General features: G+C 40.0%; 1 protein-coding gene across 1 annotated transcript; it reads right to left on the reverse strand.

Annotated features, from left to right (window-relative positions):
* Positions 1-15,069: 15,069 nt before the first annotated feature.
* LOC104222477 (ABC transporter G family member 1-like) lies at positions 15,070-18,570 on the reverse strand. Its single transcript, XM_070149620.1, has 8 exons — positions 18,306-18,570; positions 17,941-18,020; positions 17,358-17,801; positions 16,596-16,682; positions 16,391-16,502; positions 16,112-16,317; positions 15,889-15,975; positions 15,070-15,786 (listed from the first exon to the last, which is right to left on the reverse strand). Exons 1-8 carry the CDS (start codon positions 18,568-18,570, stop codon positions 15,070-15,072), a joined length of 1,998 nt encoding a protein of 665 aa, XP_070005721.1.
* Between the last annotated feature and the right edge of the window lie 869 nt (positions 18,571-19,439).

Consider the following 19,439-nt stretch of genomic DNA (forward strand, 5'->3'; position numbering starts at 1 on the left):
GTCAATAAATGAGAGACTAAGTTTTAGAATTTGCACTGTAGTCGGAGCAGTGTGAAGACAGACTCGGAATGGAATTCCATTGGTTCTGTTAGCTCCGTTGGGTGATTTCGGGCTTAGGGGCGTGTTCAGATTGTGTTTTGGAGGTCCGTAGCCTATTTAGGATTGAAATGCTGAAAGTTGAATTTTTGAAATTCCGGTTCGATAGTGAGATTTTGATCTAGGGGTTGGAATGGAATTCCGAGAGATGGAGTAGCTTCATAGTGTGGAATGAGACGTGTGTGAAAAATTTCAAGTCATTCGAATGAGGTTTGATAGACTTTTTGATCGATAACTGAATTTGGAAGTTTTGGAAATCCTTAGGCTTGTATTGGAGAGCGATTTATGGTTTTAGCATTGTTTGATGTGATTCGAGGGTTGGAATAAGTTCTTTTGATGTTTTAGGATTGGTTGGTATATTTGGTTGAGTTCCCGGTGGCCTCGGGTGAGTTTCGGGTGCTTAACGAAAGGAGAATTGTACTTAGGATAAATGTGAAGTTTGCTGAAGATCTGTCATAACCGCACCTGCGGTTAGGGAACCACAGGTGCATGATCGCAGAAGTGATTGGCGAGACGCAGATGTGGCCAGGTGCTTTGAGACTAGAATTCGCAGGTGCGATAGGTTGAGCGCACCTACAAGACCGCCGATGCGGTAGAAGAAGCGCAGGTGCGGCCTTGTCCTTTAAGTTGAATTTCATAGATGTGCACCTACGACCGCAGGTGCAAGGAAAAGACCGCAGGTACGGAAACCCTAGGCCAGAACCTATATAAGGTCCCAGTCGCGATTTTGCCTATTTTTTCACCATTTTCATCCGGGATTTGAGCATTTTGGAAGGTTTTTGAAAGGGAATTCAAGGAGGAGGTAAGATTCTTGGAACTAAAACTTGTTATTATGGTAATTTTTATCATTGTAAGCATGAAATTTGAAGGAAAATCAGTGGTAAATTAGGGGTTAGGGCTTGGGTAATTAGAGAGCTTTGAGTAGTGATTTAAGGAGTCATTTAAGGTAGATTTTGGTACTTTTGGTATGACTGAACTCGTGAGAGTGTGAGGATTCCGAATTTGTAAATTTTACCCAATTCCGAGACGTGGGCTCGGAGGGCATTTTGGTCATTTTTCCTAATTTCGCGTATTAGTTTAGAATTAATTAGTTACTTGAAGTTATATTTACATTATGCAATTACTTTGAATAGATTTGGGCCATTTGGAGTCGGATACTCGTGGCAAGAACATGGTGTTGAGTTGATTGAGCGGGTTCGAGGTAAGTGGCTTGCCTAACCTTGCGTGGGGGAAACTCCCCTTAGGATTTTAGTATTGTTGATATATGAATTCCTTGTATGTGAGGTGACGAGTGTGTACTTGTACTAATTTTTGAAAATCCTATTTTCATTAAGTAATTATAACTGTGTTTCTTTCCCTATTTACACTACTTTCGATTTTAGCCTACTGTTAGCTTAGAGAAGCATGCCTAATTGATTTAATTGTTTTACTTGCTCAAACTGCCTTATTTGAATTCAGTGCAGCATGCTAGGTTAGGAATACATGTTTTACCCTAGTGTGAAATTTAGATTGAATGGAATATTCGTCTTGTTGCTACTGTGTGTTTACTTTGGGACTACGGAACGGTATTCCGAGAGATCCACCTACTTGTTTACTTTGGGACTACGGATCGATATTCCGGTAGATCCCCCTGCACATTTACATTGGAACTACGTGACTGTGCCCGGTAGATTCCCCTAGTGTTGAGTATTTACATTTGGGACTACGAATTTTTATTCCGGAAGATCCCAGCGCAATATGAGTTGGACTACGGGACGACACCTAGGAGAGCCATTGGATATTTATATTTGGGACTACAGGACGGTATCCTGGGAGATCCCCAATTGTTACCTCTGTGTTGAGTTGTATTCTTTCTGTAATTATTTTCTCTGTTGTGGTTGTTGTTGTTTCTTACTATTATGTGTTACTTCTTACTGTTGTACTTAATTATACTGTCTTATTCTATACTGGTATACTTTGTTTTTCATATAAACTCAGTAGGGCCCTGGCTTTCCTCGTCACTACCCAACTGAGGTTAGGCTTGGCACTTACTGAGTACCGTTGTGGTATACTCATGCCCTTTTTCACATGTTTTTCATGTGCAGATCTAGATACTTCGACTCAGCCTATTACCCTTGACGCAAGACGATTCTTTAGAGACTTCGAGGTATATATGCCGTGTACGCAGACCGAGGAGTCCCTTTCTATTCTCTCTTAAAGTATTAGCCCTTTTGTACTTACTTTTGTTTAGACATTCTAGACTTAGATATTTTTAGACATTCAAAAGCTTGTGATTTCATGAGATTCCGAGTTCTGGGAAATGTAGTTCCAATTTGAGAATTGTATTGTATATGCCGAGCGACATCTTAAATGCTTCACTTTGATTTTTGTTTTCTACAGTCTTGGCTAGTTTTATTCTGCTGATTTCTTTTCCACAATTTGTTAGGCTTACCTAGTTATAAAGACTAGTTGTTGTCACGACTTTTCATGGAGGGTGAACTTGGGTCGTGACAAGTTGGTATCAGAGCTCTAGGTTTATATGAGTCATGAATCACAAGTCAGTTTATTAGAGTCTCACGGATCGGTACAGAGACGTCTATACTTATCTATGAGAGGCTATGTAACTGTTAGGAAAATTCCACTTTATTTGATTTCCTTGTCGTGCGAGATTTTTGATATCACAATTCTAAACTTTTATCTTCTATTCTCTCACAGATAGTAAGGACACATGCTAGCAGATATGATCAGGCACCCTCGCCCCTACTAGAGCGGTCAGAGGTTGAGGCTGGGGTAGTAGTCGAGGACCCACCCGTGGTGCAACCAGAGCACCCGCACGAGCTACCATCGAGGAGCCACCTGCAGTTCCTGTCGGAGCCCAAGCACTTGATATGGCTACTGCTACTACTATCCAGCACTTTAGGAGACTTTTGCACAATTCATAAGCATGTACACTACTCTAGCTTAGGTAGGGTTGCTTACCCTTGCTACAACCACATCTTAGGCCGGGGGAGGAGCACAGACTCCCGCCGCCTGGACTCCGGAGTAGTGAGTGCATGTTGATCAGGTCCCAGAGATTATTCCTTTACCGCCTGCAGTCCCAAATCAGCCCGACGATAGGGCAGCGGCTTCAGAGGATGAGCAGCGGAGGCTTGAGAGATTCAAGAATTATAAGCCTCATGTATTCAGTAGTCTAGAAATAGATGATGCTCTGGGATTTCTAGATGAGTGCTACCGTATCCTCCATACCATGGGTATATCCGGATCAAGCGGGGTTTCCTTCACTACCTTCCAGCTTCGAGGAGCCGCCTATGAGTGGTGGCGTACCTATGAGTTAGACAGTACGAATGAGGAAGCTTCCATGACATGGACTTAATTTTCAGATATGTTCCTGAGAAAGTATGTTCCTCAGAGCCTTAGGAATGCTTGGCGCGAGGAGTTTAAGCATTTGCGCCAGGGTACTATAACTGTCTCGACGTATGATGTCTGTTACACTCTAGACATACCCCAGCCTTGGTTTCTACTGTTCGCGAGAGGGTTCACCGATTTATTGAGGGGATTATTCCCAGCATCAGGTCTAACATGGCTCGTGAGTTGGAGATGGATATTTCTTATCAACAAGTGATGAGCATTGCTAGAAGGATAGAGGGTATGCATGCTAGGGATAGAGAGGAGAGGGAGGCCAAGAGGTCTCGAGAGTCAAGCCATTATTCCGGTGCCCATGCTCCAACTGCCATTCATCTGGGTAAGGGTTATATGAGTCACCCTGTTCATTCAGCTCTTCCAACAGCCAGTGGTATTCCAGCTCCTCCTAGGCCTTAGGAGCCTTATTATGCACCTCTAACATCTATTGCGCCTCCTGCGCAGGGTGCTTTCAGTGGTCAGTCCAGCAGATATGGCCCGAGCCAGCCATAACAACCACATCCTACAAGAGCTTGTTTGAGTGTGGTGACACATGCCATATGGTGAGGGATTGCCCTAGACTTAGGAGGGGTTCACCTCCACAGACATCTCAGCCGCAACGTGCCTCGTAGAGTTATCAAGCTATAATTACAGCACCAGTTGGTACCCCACCTGCTCAGCCAGCTAGAGGTGGAGGTCAGGGAGGTAGAGGTCACCCTAAAGGGGTAGGCCAGGCCAGATATTATGCCCTTCCTACCCGTACCGAAACTGTTGCCTCCGATTCTGTCATCACAGGTATTGTCATGGTTTGTCATAGAGATGCATCAGTTTTAGTCGATCCAAGATCCACCTATTCTTATGTGTCTTCTTATTTTGCCCCATATTTAGTTATATCTCGGGATTCTTTGAGTTCCCCAGTTTATGTTTCTACTCCTGTGGGAGATTCTCTTGTTGTGGACCGCGTTTACCGGTCGTGTTTGATTAATCTTAGTAGTTTTGAGACTAGAGCCAATTTATTATTACTCAGCATGGTAGATTTCGATGTTATCTTGGGCATGGACTGGTTGTCACCCCATTATACTATTCTTGATTGTCACGCCAAAACCGTGAAGCTGGCTATGCCAAGTGTTCCGAGAGTTGAGTGGAGGGGTACCTTAGATCACACTCCCAGTAAAGTTATTTCTTTCCTTAAAGCTCAGTGAATGGTTGAGAAGGGGTGTGACGCGTATCTAGCTTATGTGGGAGATGTTAGTGTTGATACCCCCTACAGTTGATTCAGTTCCAGTAGTGTGGAACTTCTCTGATGTGTTTCCGACTAATCTTCCGGGTATGCCACCCAATAGAGATATTTATTTTGGCATTGATTTGTTGTCGGGCACTCAGCCCATTTTTATTCCTCTTTATCGTATGGCTCTTCCTGAGTTGAAGGAGTTGTTGCAGGAATAGCTTGACAAAGGTTTTATTCGGCCTAATGTATCACCTTGGGGTGCTCCTGTCTTATTTGTGAAGAAAAAGGATGGTTCTATGCGTATGTGTATTGATTATCACCAGTTGAACAAAGTTACAGTGAAGAACCGGTATACTTTGCCTCGTATTAATGATTTGTTTGACAAGCTTCAGGGTGCGCGAGTGTTTTCTAAGATTGACTTGCATTTAGGTTACCATCAGTTGAAGATTTGGGAGCTAGATATCCCGAAGACTGCTTTTAGGACTCGGTATGGTCATTACGAGTTTCTTGTTATGTCATTTGGGCTGACCAATGCCCCAGCAGCCTTTATGCATTTGATGCATAGTATGTTCCGGCCATATCTTGACTCATTCGTCATTGTCTTTATTGATGATATTCTGGTGTATTCTCGGAGTCGGGAAGATCATGAGTAACACATGAGGATAGTGCTCCAGACTTTGAGGGAAAGAATTTATATGCAAAGTTCTCAAATGTGAGTTTTGGTTGGATTCTGTGGCTTTCTTGGGTCACGTGGTATCGAGTGAGGGTATATGGGTGGATCCGAAGAAAGTGGAAGCAGTGCAGAGTTGGCTCAGACCATCTCAGCTACCGAGATCCGCAGTTTTCTTCGTTTGGCGGGTTATTACCGTCGATTTGTTGAGAGGTTTTCATCTATTGCAACACCAATCACCAGGTTGACCCAGAAGGGTGTTCTGTTTCAGTGGACGGAAGAGTGTGAGGTGAGCTTCCAGAAGCTCGAGACAGCTTTGACTACAACCCCAGTTTGGATATTGCCTACAGGTTTGGGGTCTTATACTATCTATTATAATGCCTCAAGGATTGGCCTTGGAGCGGTATTGATGCAGGACGGTAAGGTGATTGCCTATGCGTCCAGACAGTTAAAGGTACATGAGAAGAATTATCATGTCCATGATCTCGAGTTAGTTGCTATTGTTCACACCTTGAAAATCTGACGTCATTATTTGTACGGTGTTCCTTGTGAGATTTATATGGATCATCGGAGTTTGCAGCACATGTTCAAGCAAAAAGATCTTAATTTGCGACATAGGAGGTGGTTAGAGTTACTGAAGGACTATGATATCACTATCTTGTATCACCCGGGGAAGGCCAATGTGGTGGTCGATGCATTGAGTCGCCGGGCAGAGAGTTGGGGAGTTTGGCCTATTTACCAGCAGTGGAGAGGCCCATGGCGATGGATGTTCAGGCCTTAGCCAGCCAGTTTGTGAGATTGGATCATTCGGAGCCCAATCGGGTTCCAGCCTGCGTGATTTCTCAGCCTTCCTTATTTGACCATATCAGGGAGCGTCAGTATGATGACCCTTTTTTGCTTGTCCTCAAAGACAAGGTTCAACACGGCGATGCCAGAGATGTGACTATTGGTGATGACGAGGTATTGAGGATGCAGGGTCGGGTATGTGTACCCAATGTTGATGGGCTTCGGGAGTTGATTCTAGAGGAGGCCCATAGTTTGCGGTATTCCATCCATCTGGGTGCCGCGAAGATGTACCGAGATTTGAGACAACACTGTTGGTGGAGGCGGATGAAGAAAGATATAGTTGGGTTTGTAGATCAGTGCCTCAATTGTCCGCAGGTAAAGTTTGAGTACCAGAGACCGGGTGGGCTGCTTCAGCAGATAGAGATTCCGGAGTGGAAGTGGGATAGGATCACCATGGACTTCATAGTTGGACTCCCACGGACTTTGAAGAAGTTTGATGCTGTTTGGGTGATTGTGGATCGGCTGACCAAGTCTACGCACTTCATTTCTATGTGTACTACTTATTCTTCGGAGCGGTTGACAGAGATCTATATCCGGGAGATTGTCCATCTGCATGGTATTCTAGTTTCCATCATTTCAGACAGAGGTACTTAATTCACATCATAGTTCTGGAGGGTCATACAGAGTGAGTTGGGTACTCTGGTGGAGTTAAGTACAACATTTCACCCTCAGACGGACGAACAGTCCGAACGCACTATTCAGATTCTTGAGGATATGCTCTATGCGTGTGTGATTAAATGTGGAGGGTCTTGGGATTAGTTCTTTCCATTGGCGGAGTTTGCCTACACAACAACTATCAGTCCAGCATTCAGATGGCACCGTATGAGGCTTTGTATGGTAGGCGGTGTAGATCCCTGGTGGGTTGGTTTGAGCAGGGTGAGGCTAGATTATTCGGCACAGATTTGGTTCAGGATGCCTTGGAGAAGGTTAAGGTGATTCAGGATAGACTCCATCCATTCCAGTCCAGATAGAAGAGTTACGTGGACCAAAAGATTCGTGATGTTTCCTATATGGTTGGAGAGCAGGTTCTGCTTCGGGTTTCGCCTATGAAGGGCGTTATGAGATTTGGGAGAACGGGAAGTTGAGTCCGAGGTTTATTGGTCCTTTTGAGATATTGAGACGTGTTGGGGAGGTTGCTTATGAGCTTGCCTTACCTCCCAGCTTGGCAGGAGTTCATCCGGAATTTCATGTTTCGATGCTCCGAAAGTATCCTGACGATCCGTCACACGTGTTGGATTTCAGTTCAGTCCAGTTGGAAAAGGATCTATCCTATGTTGAGGAGTTGGTGGCAATATTGGACGGGCAGGTTCGAAAGCTGAGGTCAAAGAACATTGTATCAGTAAAGGTTCACTGGCGGGGTCAACTGGTCAAGGAGGCGACCTGGGAGACCGAGCAGGTTATGGGCAGTTGTTACCCTCATCTTTTCACTACTTTAGGCATGTCTCTATGCTCGTTCGAGGACGAACGAATGTTTAAGTGTAGGAGGATGTAACGACCCGGCCGGTCATTTTAAGAATTAATGCCCCGATCCCCTATTAACTGCATTCCCAGTGTTTATTTTTGTTATTGTGGGTTGCTGGGAGGATTTATTTAGAGTTTTGGAGAGTTCTGGGACACTTAGTCCCTAAATGATAGCCTAAGTTTTAGAATTTGGGCCATAGTCAGAGCAGTGTAAAGACAACCTCAGAATGGAATTCCGTTGGTTCCGTTATCTCAGTTGGATGATTTCGGGCATTGGGGCGTGTTCGGATTGTGTTTTGGAGGTCCGTAGCCTATTTAGGCTTGAAATGCCAAAAGTTGAATTGTTGAAGTTCTGGTTCGATAGTGAGATTTTGATCTAGGGGTCGGAATGGAATTCCGAGAGTTAGAGTAGCTCCGTAGTGTAGAATGAGACGTGTGTGCAAAATTTCAAGTCATTTAGACGAGGTTTGATACACTTTTTGATCGAAAGCGGAATTTGGAAGTTTTGGAAATCCTTAGGCTTGGATTGGAGAGTAATTTGTGGTTTTAGCATTGTTTGATGTGATTCGAGGGTTGGAATAAGTTCGTTTGATGTTTTAGGATTGGTTGGTATATTTGGTTGAGGTCCCGGGAGCCTCGGGTGAGTTTTGGGTGCTTAACAAAAGTAGAATTGGACTTAAGAGAAATGTGAAGGTTGCTAAAGATCTGTCATAACCGCACCTGTGGTTAGGGGACCGCAGGTGCGTGATCGCAGAAGTGATTAGCAAGCCGCAGTTGCAGCCAGGCGCTTGGAGACCAGAATCTGCAGGTGCGATAGATTGAGTGCACCTGCGAGACCGCAGATGGGGTAGAAGAAGCGCAGGTGCGACCCTGTCCTTTAAGTGGAATTTTGCAGATGTGCACCTGGGACCGCAGGTGAGTGTCCGCAGGTGTGAGGAAACGGCCGCAGGTGCGGAAACCCTGGGCCAGAACCTATATAAGGTCCCAGTCACAATTGTTGCCCATTCTTTCACCATTTTCATCCGGGATTTGAGTTTTTTGAGAGGTATTTGAGAGGGAATTCAAGGGAGCTTCGAGGAGGTAAGATTCTTGGAACCAAAACTCGTTATTATGGTGATTTTTATCATTGTAAGCATGAAATTTGAAGGAAAATCAGTGGTAAATTGGGGGTTAGGGCTTGGCTAATTGGAGAACTTTGAGTAGTGATTTGAGGGGCCATTTGAGGTCCAATTTTGGTACTTTTGGTATGATTGAACTCGTGAGAGTGTGAGGATTCCCAATTCGTAAATTTTACTCGATTCCGAGATATGAGCCCGGAGGGCGTTTTGGTTATTTTTCCTAATTTAGCGTATTATCTTAGAATTAATTAGTTGAATTAGTTACTTGAAGTTATATTTACATTATGCAATTACTTTGAATAAATTTGGGCCATTTGAAGTTAGATACTTGTGGCAAGAATGTGGTGTTGAGTTGATTGAGCAGGTTCGAGGCAAGTGGCTTGCCTAACCTTGCGTGGGGCGAAACTCCCCTTAGGATTTTGGTATTGTTGATATATGAAATGCCTTATACGTGAGGTGACGAGTGCGTACTTGTGCTAATTGTTGAAAATTCTATTTTCATTAAGTAATTATAACTGTATTTCTTTCCTTGTTTACAATACTTTCGATTTTAGCCTACTGTTAGCTTAGGGAAGCATGCCTAATTGATTTAATTGCTTTACTTGCTCAAACTGCCTTATTTGAATTTAGTGCAGCATGCTAGGTTAGGAATACCTATTTTACCCTGGTGTGAAATTTAGATTGAATGGAATATTATTCGTATTGCTACTGTGTGTTTACTTTGGGACTATGAGACGGTATCCCGGGAGATCCTCCTGCTCGTTTACTTTGGGACTACGGATCGGTATTCCGGTAGATCCCTCTGGGCATTTTTTGGAACTACGGGACTGCACCCGGTAGATTCTCCCAATATTGAGTATTTATATTTGGGACTACGGATTTATATTTCGGGAGATCCCCGCGCAATTTGAGTTGGACTACGAGAAGGCACCCGGGAGATCCACTGGATATTTATATTTGGGACTACATGACAGTATCCTAGGAGATCCCCGATTGTTACTTCTGTGTTGAGCTATATTACTTCTGTGATTATTTTGTCTCTGTTGTAGTTGTTGTTGTTTCTTACTATCTTGTGTTACTTCATACTGTTGTACTTAATTATATTGTCTTATTCTATACTGTTATACCTTGTTTTTCATATAAACTCAGTAGGGCCCTGAATTTCCTCGTCACTACCCGACTGAGATTAGGCTTGATACTTATTGAGTACCGCTGTGGTGTACTCATGCCCTTTCTACGCATGTTTTTCATGTACAGATCCAGGTACTTCGACTCAGCCCTACTACCCTTGAAGCGGGGCAATTCTCCAGAGATTCGAGGTATATATGCCGCGTCGCAGACCGAGGAGTCCCTTTCTATTCTCTCTTAAAGTATTAGCCCTTCTGTACTTACTTTTGTTTAGACATTCTGGAGTTAGATACTTGTAGACATTCAAAAGCTTGTGATTTCATGAGATTTCGGGTTTTGGGAAATGTAATTCCAGTTTGAGAATTGTATTGTATATGCCGAGCGGCGTCTTAAATTCTTCATTTTGATATTTTTTTCTACAGTCTTGGCTAGTTTTATTCTACTGATTTCTTTTCCGCAATTTGTTAGGCTTACCTAGTCGTAGAGACAAGGTGCCGTCACGACAATTCACGGAGGACGAACTTGGGTCGTGACAACTTGTATAATAATTAATATTTACATACTAGTCCTAGGAGACTAGTATAAAAAGGGGATATTCATTTGTAACTCATCAAGCAAAACAATCAAGTCCTCTATGATAAAAAGATTCCTTTGGCAAATTTCTCTTCCCTTTTTTATCTAACATTCCTTTAGTGATCACAGAACCACAAGCCTTTGAATATCTAACAGTATCTAACTCCAGAATATCTATCAAGGAAAAAGAAATACAGAAGGGCAAATGGTTAAAAGCTAGAATAGAAAGGGACTCCTCGGTCTGCGGACGCAGAAGATTTACCTCGAAGTCTCTAGAGCAGTCGCCTCGCTTCACGGGTGGTAGGACTGGGTCGACGTACCTGGATCTTCACATGAAAAACATGCGCAGAAAGGCATGAGTACACACAGCGGTACTCAGTAGGTGTCAAGCCTAACCTCGATCGGGTAGTGACGAGGAAGGTCAAGGCCCTACTGAGGTTAAATAAAATATAAAGTTCAACAGCATAGAACAAAACAATTTAAATAAGTGCAGCAAGAAAAGTAACACGAGATAAAAAAAGGGCAACAACAACTATTACAGAGACACGGTAACCCAGAAAGAAATACGATTCAACACCAAAGTAACAATTGGGGATCTCCTAGGATACCGTCTTGTAGTCCCAAATATACATATCCAATGGATCTCTCGGGATCCTGTTCCGCAGTCCAACTCATAGTGCGCGGGGAGCTACCGAAATCTCGTTCCGTAGTCCCAAATGTAAATACCTAGTACTGGGGGAATTTACTGGGTGCATTCCCGTAGTTCCATATAACTGTGCAAGGGGATCTACCGAAATCCCACATCCGTAGTCCCAAAATAAATAGGCAAGGGAGGAGCTACCGGAATCCCACATTCGTAGTCCCAATGTAAATACATAGCAGTAACAGAAAAATATTCAGAAATGGCAATTTCATATTAAGGCGAACAAGTAATTCTAGCCTAGCATGCTGCACAGAATTCAGGTAAGGCAGTTTGAGCAAGTAAAACAATTAAAGTCACTTAGACATGCTTTCCTAAGCTAACAACAGGCTTAATAGTGCAAGTAATAAAACAGGAAAGGAAACATACTAGTAATTACTTAAAGAAAACCGGATTTCCAAAAATTAGCACAAGTATGCACTCTTCACCTCACGTACAAGGCGTTTCAATTACCAAATATACCAAATCCTAAAGGGAAGGCCCCCCACACAAGGTTAGACAAGCCACTTACCTCGAACCGGCTCAAAATCAATCTGAAATCACGCTCTTGCCATGAGTACTCGACTCCAAATGTCCCAAATCTATTCAATTCAATTGTATAATGTAAATAAAACTTCAAGTAACTAATTCTACAAAGCAATTCTAGGCTAATACGCGAAATTAGATAAAATGACCAAAACGTCCCTTGGGCCCATGTCTCGGAATCGGGTAAAATTTATATTTTCAGAATCCTCACTCTCTCACGAGTTCATGTATACCAAAATTATCCAAATCTAAGGTCAAATTCGCAATCAAAAATCGAATTCTAGGTCTAAGAACTTTCTTCCAACTTTTCCCCAATTTTCATCTCCAATCCGAAATTAAATGATGAATTCATGTTTAGATTAATGGGTTACAAGAAAAAAAGAATTAAGAATCATTACCCAATCGATATCTCTAAAAATCCCTCAAAACCTCGCTCAAATCCGAGCTCCCAAGCTTTAGTTTTCACAAAAATGGCTAAACCCTCGACTTTGAAATTTTCTAATCTGCCCAGGTAAATCCTTCTTCGAGAACGCGGAAGGACCCTCGCGTTCACGAAGCACAACTTCTCTTGGCCCATATATCCTTCATCGCGAATGCGATGCCCCTATTGCGAACACGGTAGCAAGCTTCCCCCTTCTACGTGAATGCGGGACCCTCTTCTCGAACGCGTAGGCATACGACCTCTAAGCTTCGTGAACGCAGGACCATCATCACGAACGAGAAGCGTTAAGCTTCCACCAACCCCAACTCCTCTTCGCGAACATGAGACCCCACTCACGAATGCGAAGAAGGAAACCGGAACTGGAGACCTGCTGCATTTTCTGCAATCCTCTAAGTCCAAAAATGACCCGTTGAGCATCCGAAACACACCCGAGGCCCCTGAGACCTCAACCAAACCTGCCAACCAATCCTAAAACATCATTTAAACTTGTTCCAACCTTCGGAACGCTCAAAACAACATCAAAACACCTATTTTTCATCGCATTCAAGCCTAAGAATTCCAAAAACTCTAAAAATACGCTTTCGATCAAAAAGTCTATCAAACCTCATCCGAATGATCTGAAATTTTGAACACGTCACATTAAACACTACGGAGCTACTCCAACTTCTGGAATTCCATTCTGACCCTTGAATCAAAATCTCACTATCGAACCAGAAACTTCAAAAATTCAACTTTCGGCATTTCAAGCCTAAACTAGCTACGGACCTCCAAAACACAATGCGAATATGCCCCTAAGCCCGAAATCACCCAACAGAGCTAACAGAACCATCAAATTTCCATTCTGAGGCTGTCTTCATACTATTCCGTCAACGGTCAACTTTCCAACACATAAGCTCTCATTTAGGGACTAAGTGTCCCAAAACAGAAACTCAAAACTGAACGTCCCGGCAAATCAAAATAGCAGAAATAAACTCGGTAAAACTAGTTAATAGGGGATCAGGGAGTTAATTTTTAAGCCGACCGGTCGGGTCGTCATATTTAAATGCAGATGGTCATCTTAATATCTTATCACTATTATTTTCTTGATGTGCACAAGAAGACGTGCTATAGAGTTGTTGTTTGTTTCTCAAGTTTAGAATGTAAAAAAAAAAAACTTAGAAGCTTTACTTACAATTCATAGACAAAAAATAGCAGGGTAAGATAAAAGGTGCTTGTGATATTGTACCATAATTATGTCCTTGAACAATAACTCTAACACTAGTCATGCGGATATATTCTTGGGATAGAAGAAAAGAACCACAATAGCATATCGTAGTGCATCATAATAATAAGGCAAACAATAAGCACACAAAATAGACAAAATCAATTATCTTTCTTTATGCTAACAAAAACAACAGGCTTCTATGCTTATTTTTGCTTTATTGAGAAAATGTATTTTTTGGTGTAGATTGACTGACCATATCTCATAAGTTCGTTTTGGTATAGTGAAAATGGTCTAGCTTCTGATAATTTCGGTATGTAAAAAGAAAGCAACAAAGTTTCTTGCTTCATAGGACAAAGGCTTAAGGTCCCAGCCTGCCAATAACAATTTAGTTTTAGGTTCACAGGCTTGACTTGTTTCTTATCATTTTTTTTTTATATTTTTTTGGTTACATTGTTGAAATATTAATTGTAACTTTAGGAATACATCTTGTATATTGTTACCAAATATTTAGTGTGCAAGCTTGTTTTCTGTTGGAGCCTAGTTCAATTAAGATATTATGTCATTTTTAATTTTGTAAGCTTGTTTAAAGAACTATGGCAAGAGAAAGACATGAGTAAGATTTAATATCCTGCACCGACAAGATTTAAGAGTTAATGGCTGGAGAAATAGTTGATGAGCCAAGAAATGAAATAAGTCGAGTTCAGTTTCTGGTGAATGTTCGTTTCGAATATATTCAAGGCATATTTTTATTAATTTTAATTATGAAGTTGATCATAAGTAGTGACATTTAAGATTATGATATAAATGGGGGGATTTCACATAAGGATCTTCCAATTTTTCTCCTGACATTACACCAAAAGAAGAAACATAAATGGCCCCAATTTGGGTTAACTTGCCTACCCCTCCATGGCCCCAATTTGAACATTCTGGGTTTATGTTTTGATTCTACTACGATACATTTGAGTTACCGTGTTCAAAGTATGTTGTTTAGCTATAAATTTGGCTAGGAAAGATCTGTAGCTACCATGTAGCAAAGAATAGTCCTTAGTTAATTCCTAGCTATATTGTGACTAAATTTTTGATCGAAAAAATTTGCAAGGAAGTAAGACTTCTCTAGCTACATCCCTAGCTAAAGGCGTATATTAGCTAGGGAACTGAAGTCCCATGTTAAATTCCGATGCTAATGACATGTTCTCCTGTGTATAACTTATCTATTGAAGATATATTTTTTATTTTTCTTATTCTGATTAGTGGAATACCCTAATTGAAGATATTATTTTATTTGTACAAATTTATTTGTAGCATACAAAAAAAGATGTAGTTCCCTAGTGAAAATATTAATTTTACTTGTATTGTTAATAACAATAAAGTTGTGATTTCTTTTTTAAAATGCTAATTACATTTGTTTCTTGATGTCTGAGACGTAATTTTCATACAACAACAACATACCTAATAAAATCCCACAAACAGAGTTTGGGAAAGAGATGTAATTTTCATAATTAAAATATTAAATTGCCCGAATAAACGAAAAAATGAACCAAATAAACGTTCCGAACAAACTCTATATTAGTTATTACAAGGTATACATTAAAGAAAATTATGGCACCCGCTACCTTTAAATCCTAGATCCACCTCTAAACACGCACAAATTGAGAAATGGTCCAAATCATTAAATCGCAAGGAACTGAACGAACTACATCTTATACATTGTTGGTAGGAATTTCACTAGATGAAGTGAGTCCATGGAAAGGTGAGGCAGCTACGGACTTGGCCATGATTTGTCTATTTTGGTTTGAAACATTTGATATGGATCTTTTCACTGCACACATAACCTTCTCATTTGTCTTGATTATCAGAAAGAACATCAAACGATACAAAATTAACGTTCCTACCAAAATGGAAAGATCTACCCACTTTGAGTATGTCATTTCTACTTGCCACCTATCTCTTAACACGTCTTCTCCACTCATTGTCTGATTATTTCCATTCAGATAATCCGTAAACTTTAACCCTTCAAATTCATTCTTGAACATACCTTGGTAAGCATACTTTTGAAAGGAAATGTAGTATAATGGGTACTTCCAAAAAGGTCTAGGCAATTTATCAGGTAATTGAAAAAAACCACCTGTTAATATCATCAATCCTTCTATTGCTGCACCTATTACAATGCCAGTGAGGAAATTAGGTACGATTGCTGCAACATTCATCATTAGGGTTTCGACTATCATCATGCAAGTGAAGAGAATCAGAGTAAAGTAGCTGAAATGGCCAAATCCACTTTGAAATCCAGTAATAAAATAGGCAATGGCACCTGGAACCAATGAATTTAATAGCAAGTATGGTATAGAAGAAAGTGTGTTGCTTATTACAAAAGCAAAACATCCATAGTGCCCGTTCAAATTTTCTCGTTGAAATACCTGCAATTTTTATTGAAGTAGTTAAACTTAATTAGGCATGATACAAAATAAAATGTAGAATTCGTTAGTTATGTCATATGAAAAAAGAAGATATAGATATACCTTCATGTCCTCCACAAATGAAGGAAATCCACCAATTGCCATAAATGTCATAAATGAAACAATGAAAGCCACCATAAAACCTCTTTCCTGAAAATCAATATGTAAAACCAAAAACAATGTGACAATTACGAAGTTTACTGTACTGACATATACTTTGAGAATTAACTAAGAAATTTCTAAAATTTCGTCAGAAGATTCTATATCCTGATTATATTGTATGTACCTCGATTGAACGATAGCTCGTATCAACATCATAGTAGATGGAGCCAATACCTAAAGCAAGGGCGATATAAGTAGCTAATCGCATCCAATAGTAGCCAAGATCGCGAAACATGTTCACAGCTGACCTCCTTGTCAATACTAGGCATTGTGTAGTGAAATGGGCATGGCTTCTTTTTTCTAATACTTCACCACCCTGAAAATAATATACTAATGAATGTTATAGAGTTTTTTCTCATTCCAAACAAGCAACCCTTTAGGGTTTTTTTCCTTACCCGTTGACATATTTCTACAACATGATTCTGAACTTTATGGTAGCTCTCAAATGAATTTATGAGAAGATCCACTACTTCTTCGGTAGGTTTTCTTCCAGCTGATGAGCCTTGCTCAATATCCTATAATTATTTATGAACAGAAGGCAAGACATTCAATAAAAAGCAAACGTTTCCCTCTCTCTTAGAAAAGGGAAGTGTATACATTTGACTTGCCTCATCAAAGTCTTTGTTTATTGTTTTCAGAAAATGGTCCGGCGGATTTTGAAGAGGCGGGCAAGGAATACCATTTGATGCGAAAAACTATCATAAAAGAAAATAAAAAGAGAGATTAAAAGCTGATAAAATCTTGACTCAATATATATATATAAGAGGGACAAATCTAATAATTCTTTGATTAGAGGGATTTTAAACTAAGAAATAGACCTTAGAAGCTAAAAAAGACTATCCTGCAACAATCGGGTTCATTGATATTCCTAGTATTATAGACAAAGGCGAACTCAGGATTTAAAGATCACGGGGTGCACTTTAACCAAAATCTATTTTGTATATTGGGTGTCAACTACTAATATATGTTACTAGTTTTTAAGAACATATACATGTATACATGATTTTTTTTTTGAACTTCACGGGTGCCGTGACCCCTCTCAGTATACCATAGATCCGCCCCTTATTATAGATGCTATCACACATACAACTATACTCAATTCGATGAAATTGTTTGATGTTAAAGGGGATATTCTATAATTTTGCACGTGAAGGGTTATTTCTTGGTTTCATCCGGTTATTAATAACTTTATTATTTGTAGATAATTATAGATAGAAACTATGATTGTGAGGAGTCCTGTTAAAACTAAGAAATATAAGCATGTTTGCCATTCACATCGGAATAAATTGAGTTTTCCGAAAAAATTTGCAAGTGAAGGAAGATTTCCTAGGGATAAGAGACATAGGGTATATATATAGCTTGCATTTTACCTCAATTGCTGCACTAGCTGGACCAAAATATACCATTCTTCCTGAGGACAAAAGGCACAGGTTTTGAAAGAGGTTAAAAACTTCAGCACTAGGCTGATGTATGGATACAATAATGGTTTTTCCAAATCTTTGACGTGAAATTCTGCTCATCACATAATAAGATGCAGCACTGTCAAGGCCACTGCTTGGTTCGTCAAGGAAAAGAAGTTTTGGTCGCGTTAGACTCTCCATGCAAATGCTTAATCTCTTCTTTTCTCCTCCACTAATTCCTCCAATTCTTGTGTTCATCGCATCTTGTAACCCCATTTCCTTTATACTTTTCTCTGCTATTCGTTTCTTCTCTGATTTTTTCGTAGAATCTGGCAATTGAAGTTGTGCTGAGTAGTAAACAGCTTCTTTAACCGTTAGTGTTGCTATTAACGTTTCATCTTGAGTCACATAAGCCTGGTTTTATAGGAAAATTTACGATGAATTCTAATCTTAACAACCATCACAAGGAGACATTGATTATGGAGACGTTAATTAATAGAAAGAAAACATAAATAATAATGATATTAATTTAGCTGAAGGCTAGTTATCTTACAGATGTTCCATAAGAAAGTTTTTGTTTGTGACCATTGATCAGAATATCACCGCTCTGCCTCGTGCTAAAATCCAATCGCCCTGAGAGGTAGTCGTGATCAGTCACAAATATTTCGAAAAGAAACTAGCTAACTAGTTGAACAATTTAATATAATATCCTCCCTCCCCCCTCCCCCTCCTCTTTTTTCTTTTTTTAAAGAGAACAATTAATAACAAACCTAGAGTAATTCCACCAAAGTTTGAAAAGGATAATATGTACTTAGACCTTACTCCTACATTGTGAAGGCAAGCAAGTTGTTTCTGATATACCCTCAGCTTATATATATATATGATGTATTAAAGAGGTTTGAGTGTAATAATATTTACCAGCTAAAGCGTTGAGAAGAGTAGATTTGCCAGAGCCAGAAGGACCCATGACGGCCAAGAGCTCACTAGGGCGAGCATAGCCAGTTAGACCTTCAAGTAATAGTATGTTTTTGCTGCCACCCAATTTTCTCTTGGAAACAGTAACCCACAAATCATTCCAAGTCAAGAACACACCTTCACGGTTATTACTACTACTCTTTGAATTATTGAATTCTTCTTCTTCATCTTTTCCAATTCCAGTATCCCCTAACTCTATAGGTGCCATTGCCAGATTTACGTATTGACATTTATCAGAAGATGGACTTCACAAAATATATATAATGTCACGAGTCTTGTTGTCCAGCAAATGGCTATCAAGTGGCCGACAATATAATCATTTTTTGTTATTTCTAATTCATTTTTTATATGAAAATATCTTTTTAAATCCACAAGAAATAAGATCATTTAAAGCAGGGATCTCCATCATAATAACTTCTTGTTAACAGATGAGATTCATAATAAGTATTCCCTCCGTTTCAATTTACACTACTAGAAATCCGGAAAAAAGCGACCAAAATTTAGCGATCAAAATTGGTCTGTGGGAAAAAGCGACCAAAGTTGGTCGCTAAACTAGCGAAAATAATAAAATAAATAAAAGAAACAAAATAGCGACCAAGGTTGGTCGCTACTTGGTTGCTATATTAGTCAAAATGTTGACTGAACTGGTCAGACTTTCTTGGTCAAACATTTACTGGGATTAGTGACCAATGTTGGTCGCTAAAGTGGGACCCACCTACAAAATTTTAATAATTATACTATTATTTTAAAAAAATTATAAAATATAAATATATATAATATAAAAATGGCGACCAATGTTGGTCGCTACTTAAAGGGTAGGCAGATACCGACCAACTTTGGTCGCTTAAATGGGGCCCAGTTATACAATTTTAATAATTATATTATTAATTTAAATATTATATGAAATATAATTAAATCTGATTTAAATATAGCGACCAACTTTGGTCGCTAAACTAAATTCTTGAATAAATAGCGACCAAAGTTGGTCTCTATTCAGGTCAACAATGGTCAAAATTAAAAATCACTTTTGTATTTACTATCTAAATAATATAAATATAAGCCGTTAATACTTTTGTA

This window comes from Nicotiana sylvestris, chromosome 6 (genome assembly GCF_000393655.2).
Source record: "Nicotiana sylvestris chromosome 6, ASM39365v2, whole genome shotgun sequence".
Taxonomy (NCBI): domain Eukaryota; kingdom Viridiplantae; phylum Streptophyta; class Magnoliopsida; order Solanales; family Solanaceae; genus Nicotiana; species Nicotiana sylvestris.

Excerpts from the sequence above, each read along its gene's own strand:
- LOC104222477 (XM_070149620.1), bottom strand. The coding sequence starts at position 18,570 with ATGGCACCTATAGAGTTAGGGGATACTGGAATTGGAAAAGATGAAGAA. Across the intron at positions 18,021-18,305 it reads TCTTCTCAACGCTTTAGCTG|GGCGATTGGATTTTAGCACG; the intron begins GTAAATATTATT and ends ACTACCTCTCAG. Across the intron at positions 17,802-17,940 it reads AACTTTCTTATGGAACATCT|GCTTATGTGACTCAAGATGA; the intron begins GTAAGATAACTA and ends CTATAAAACCAG.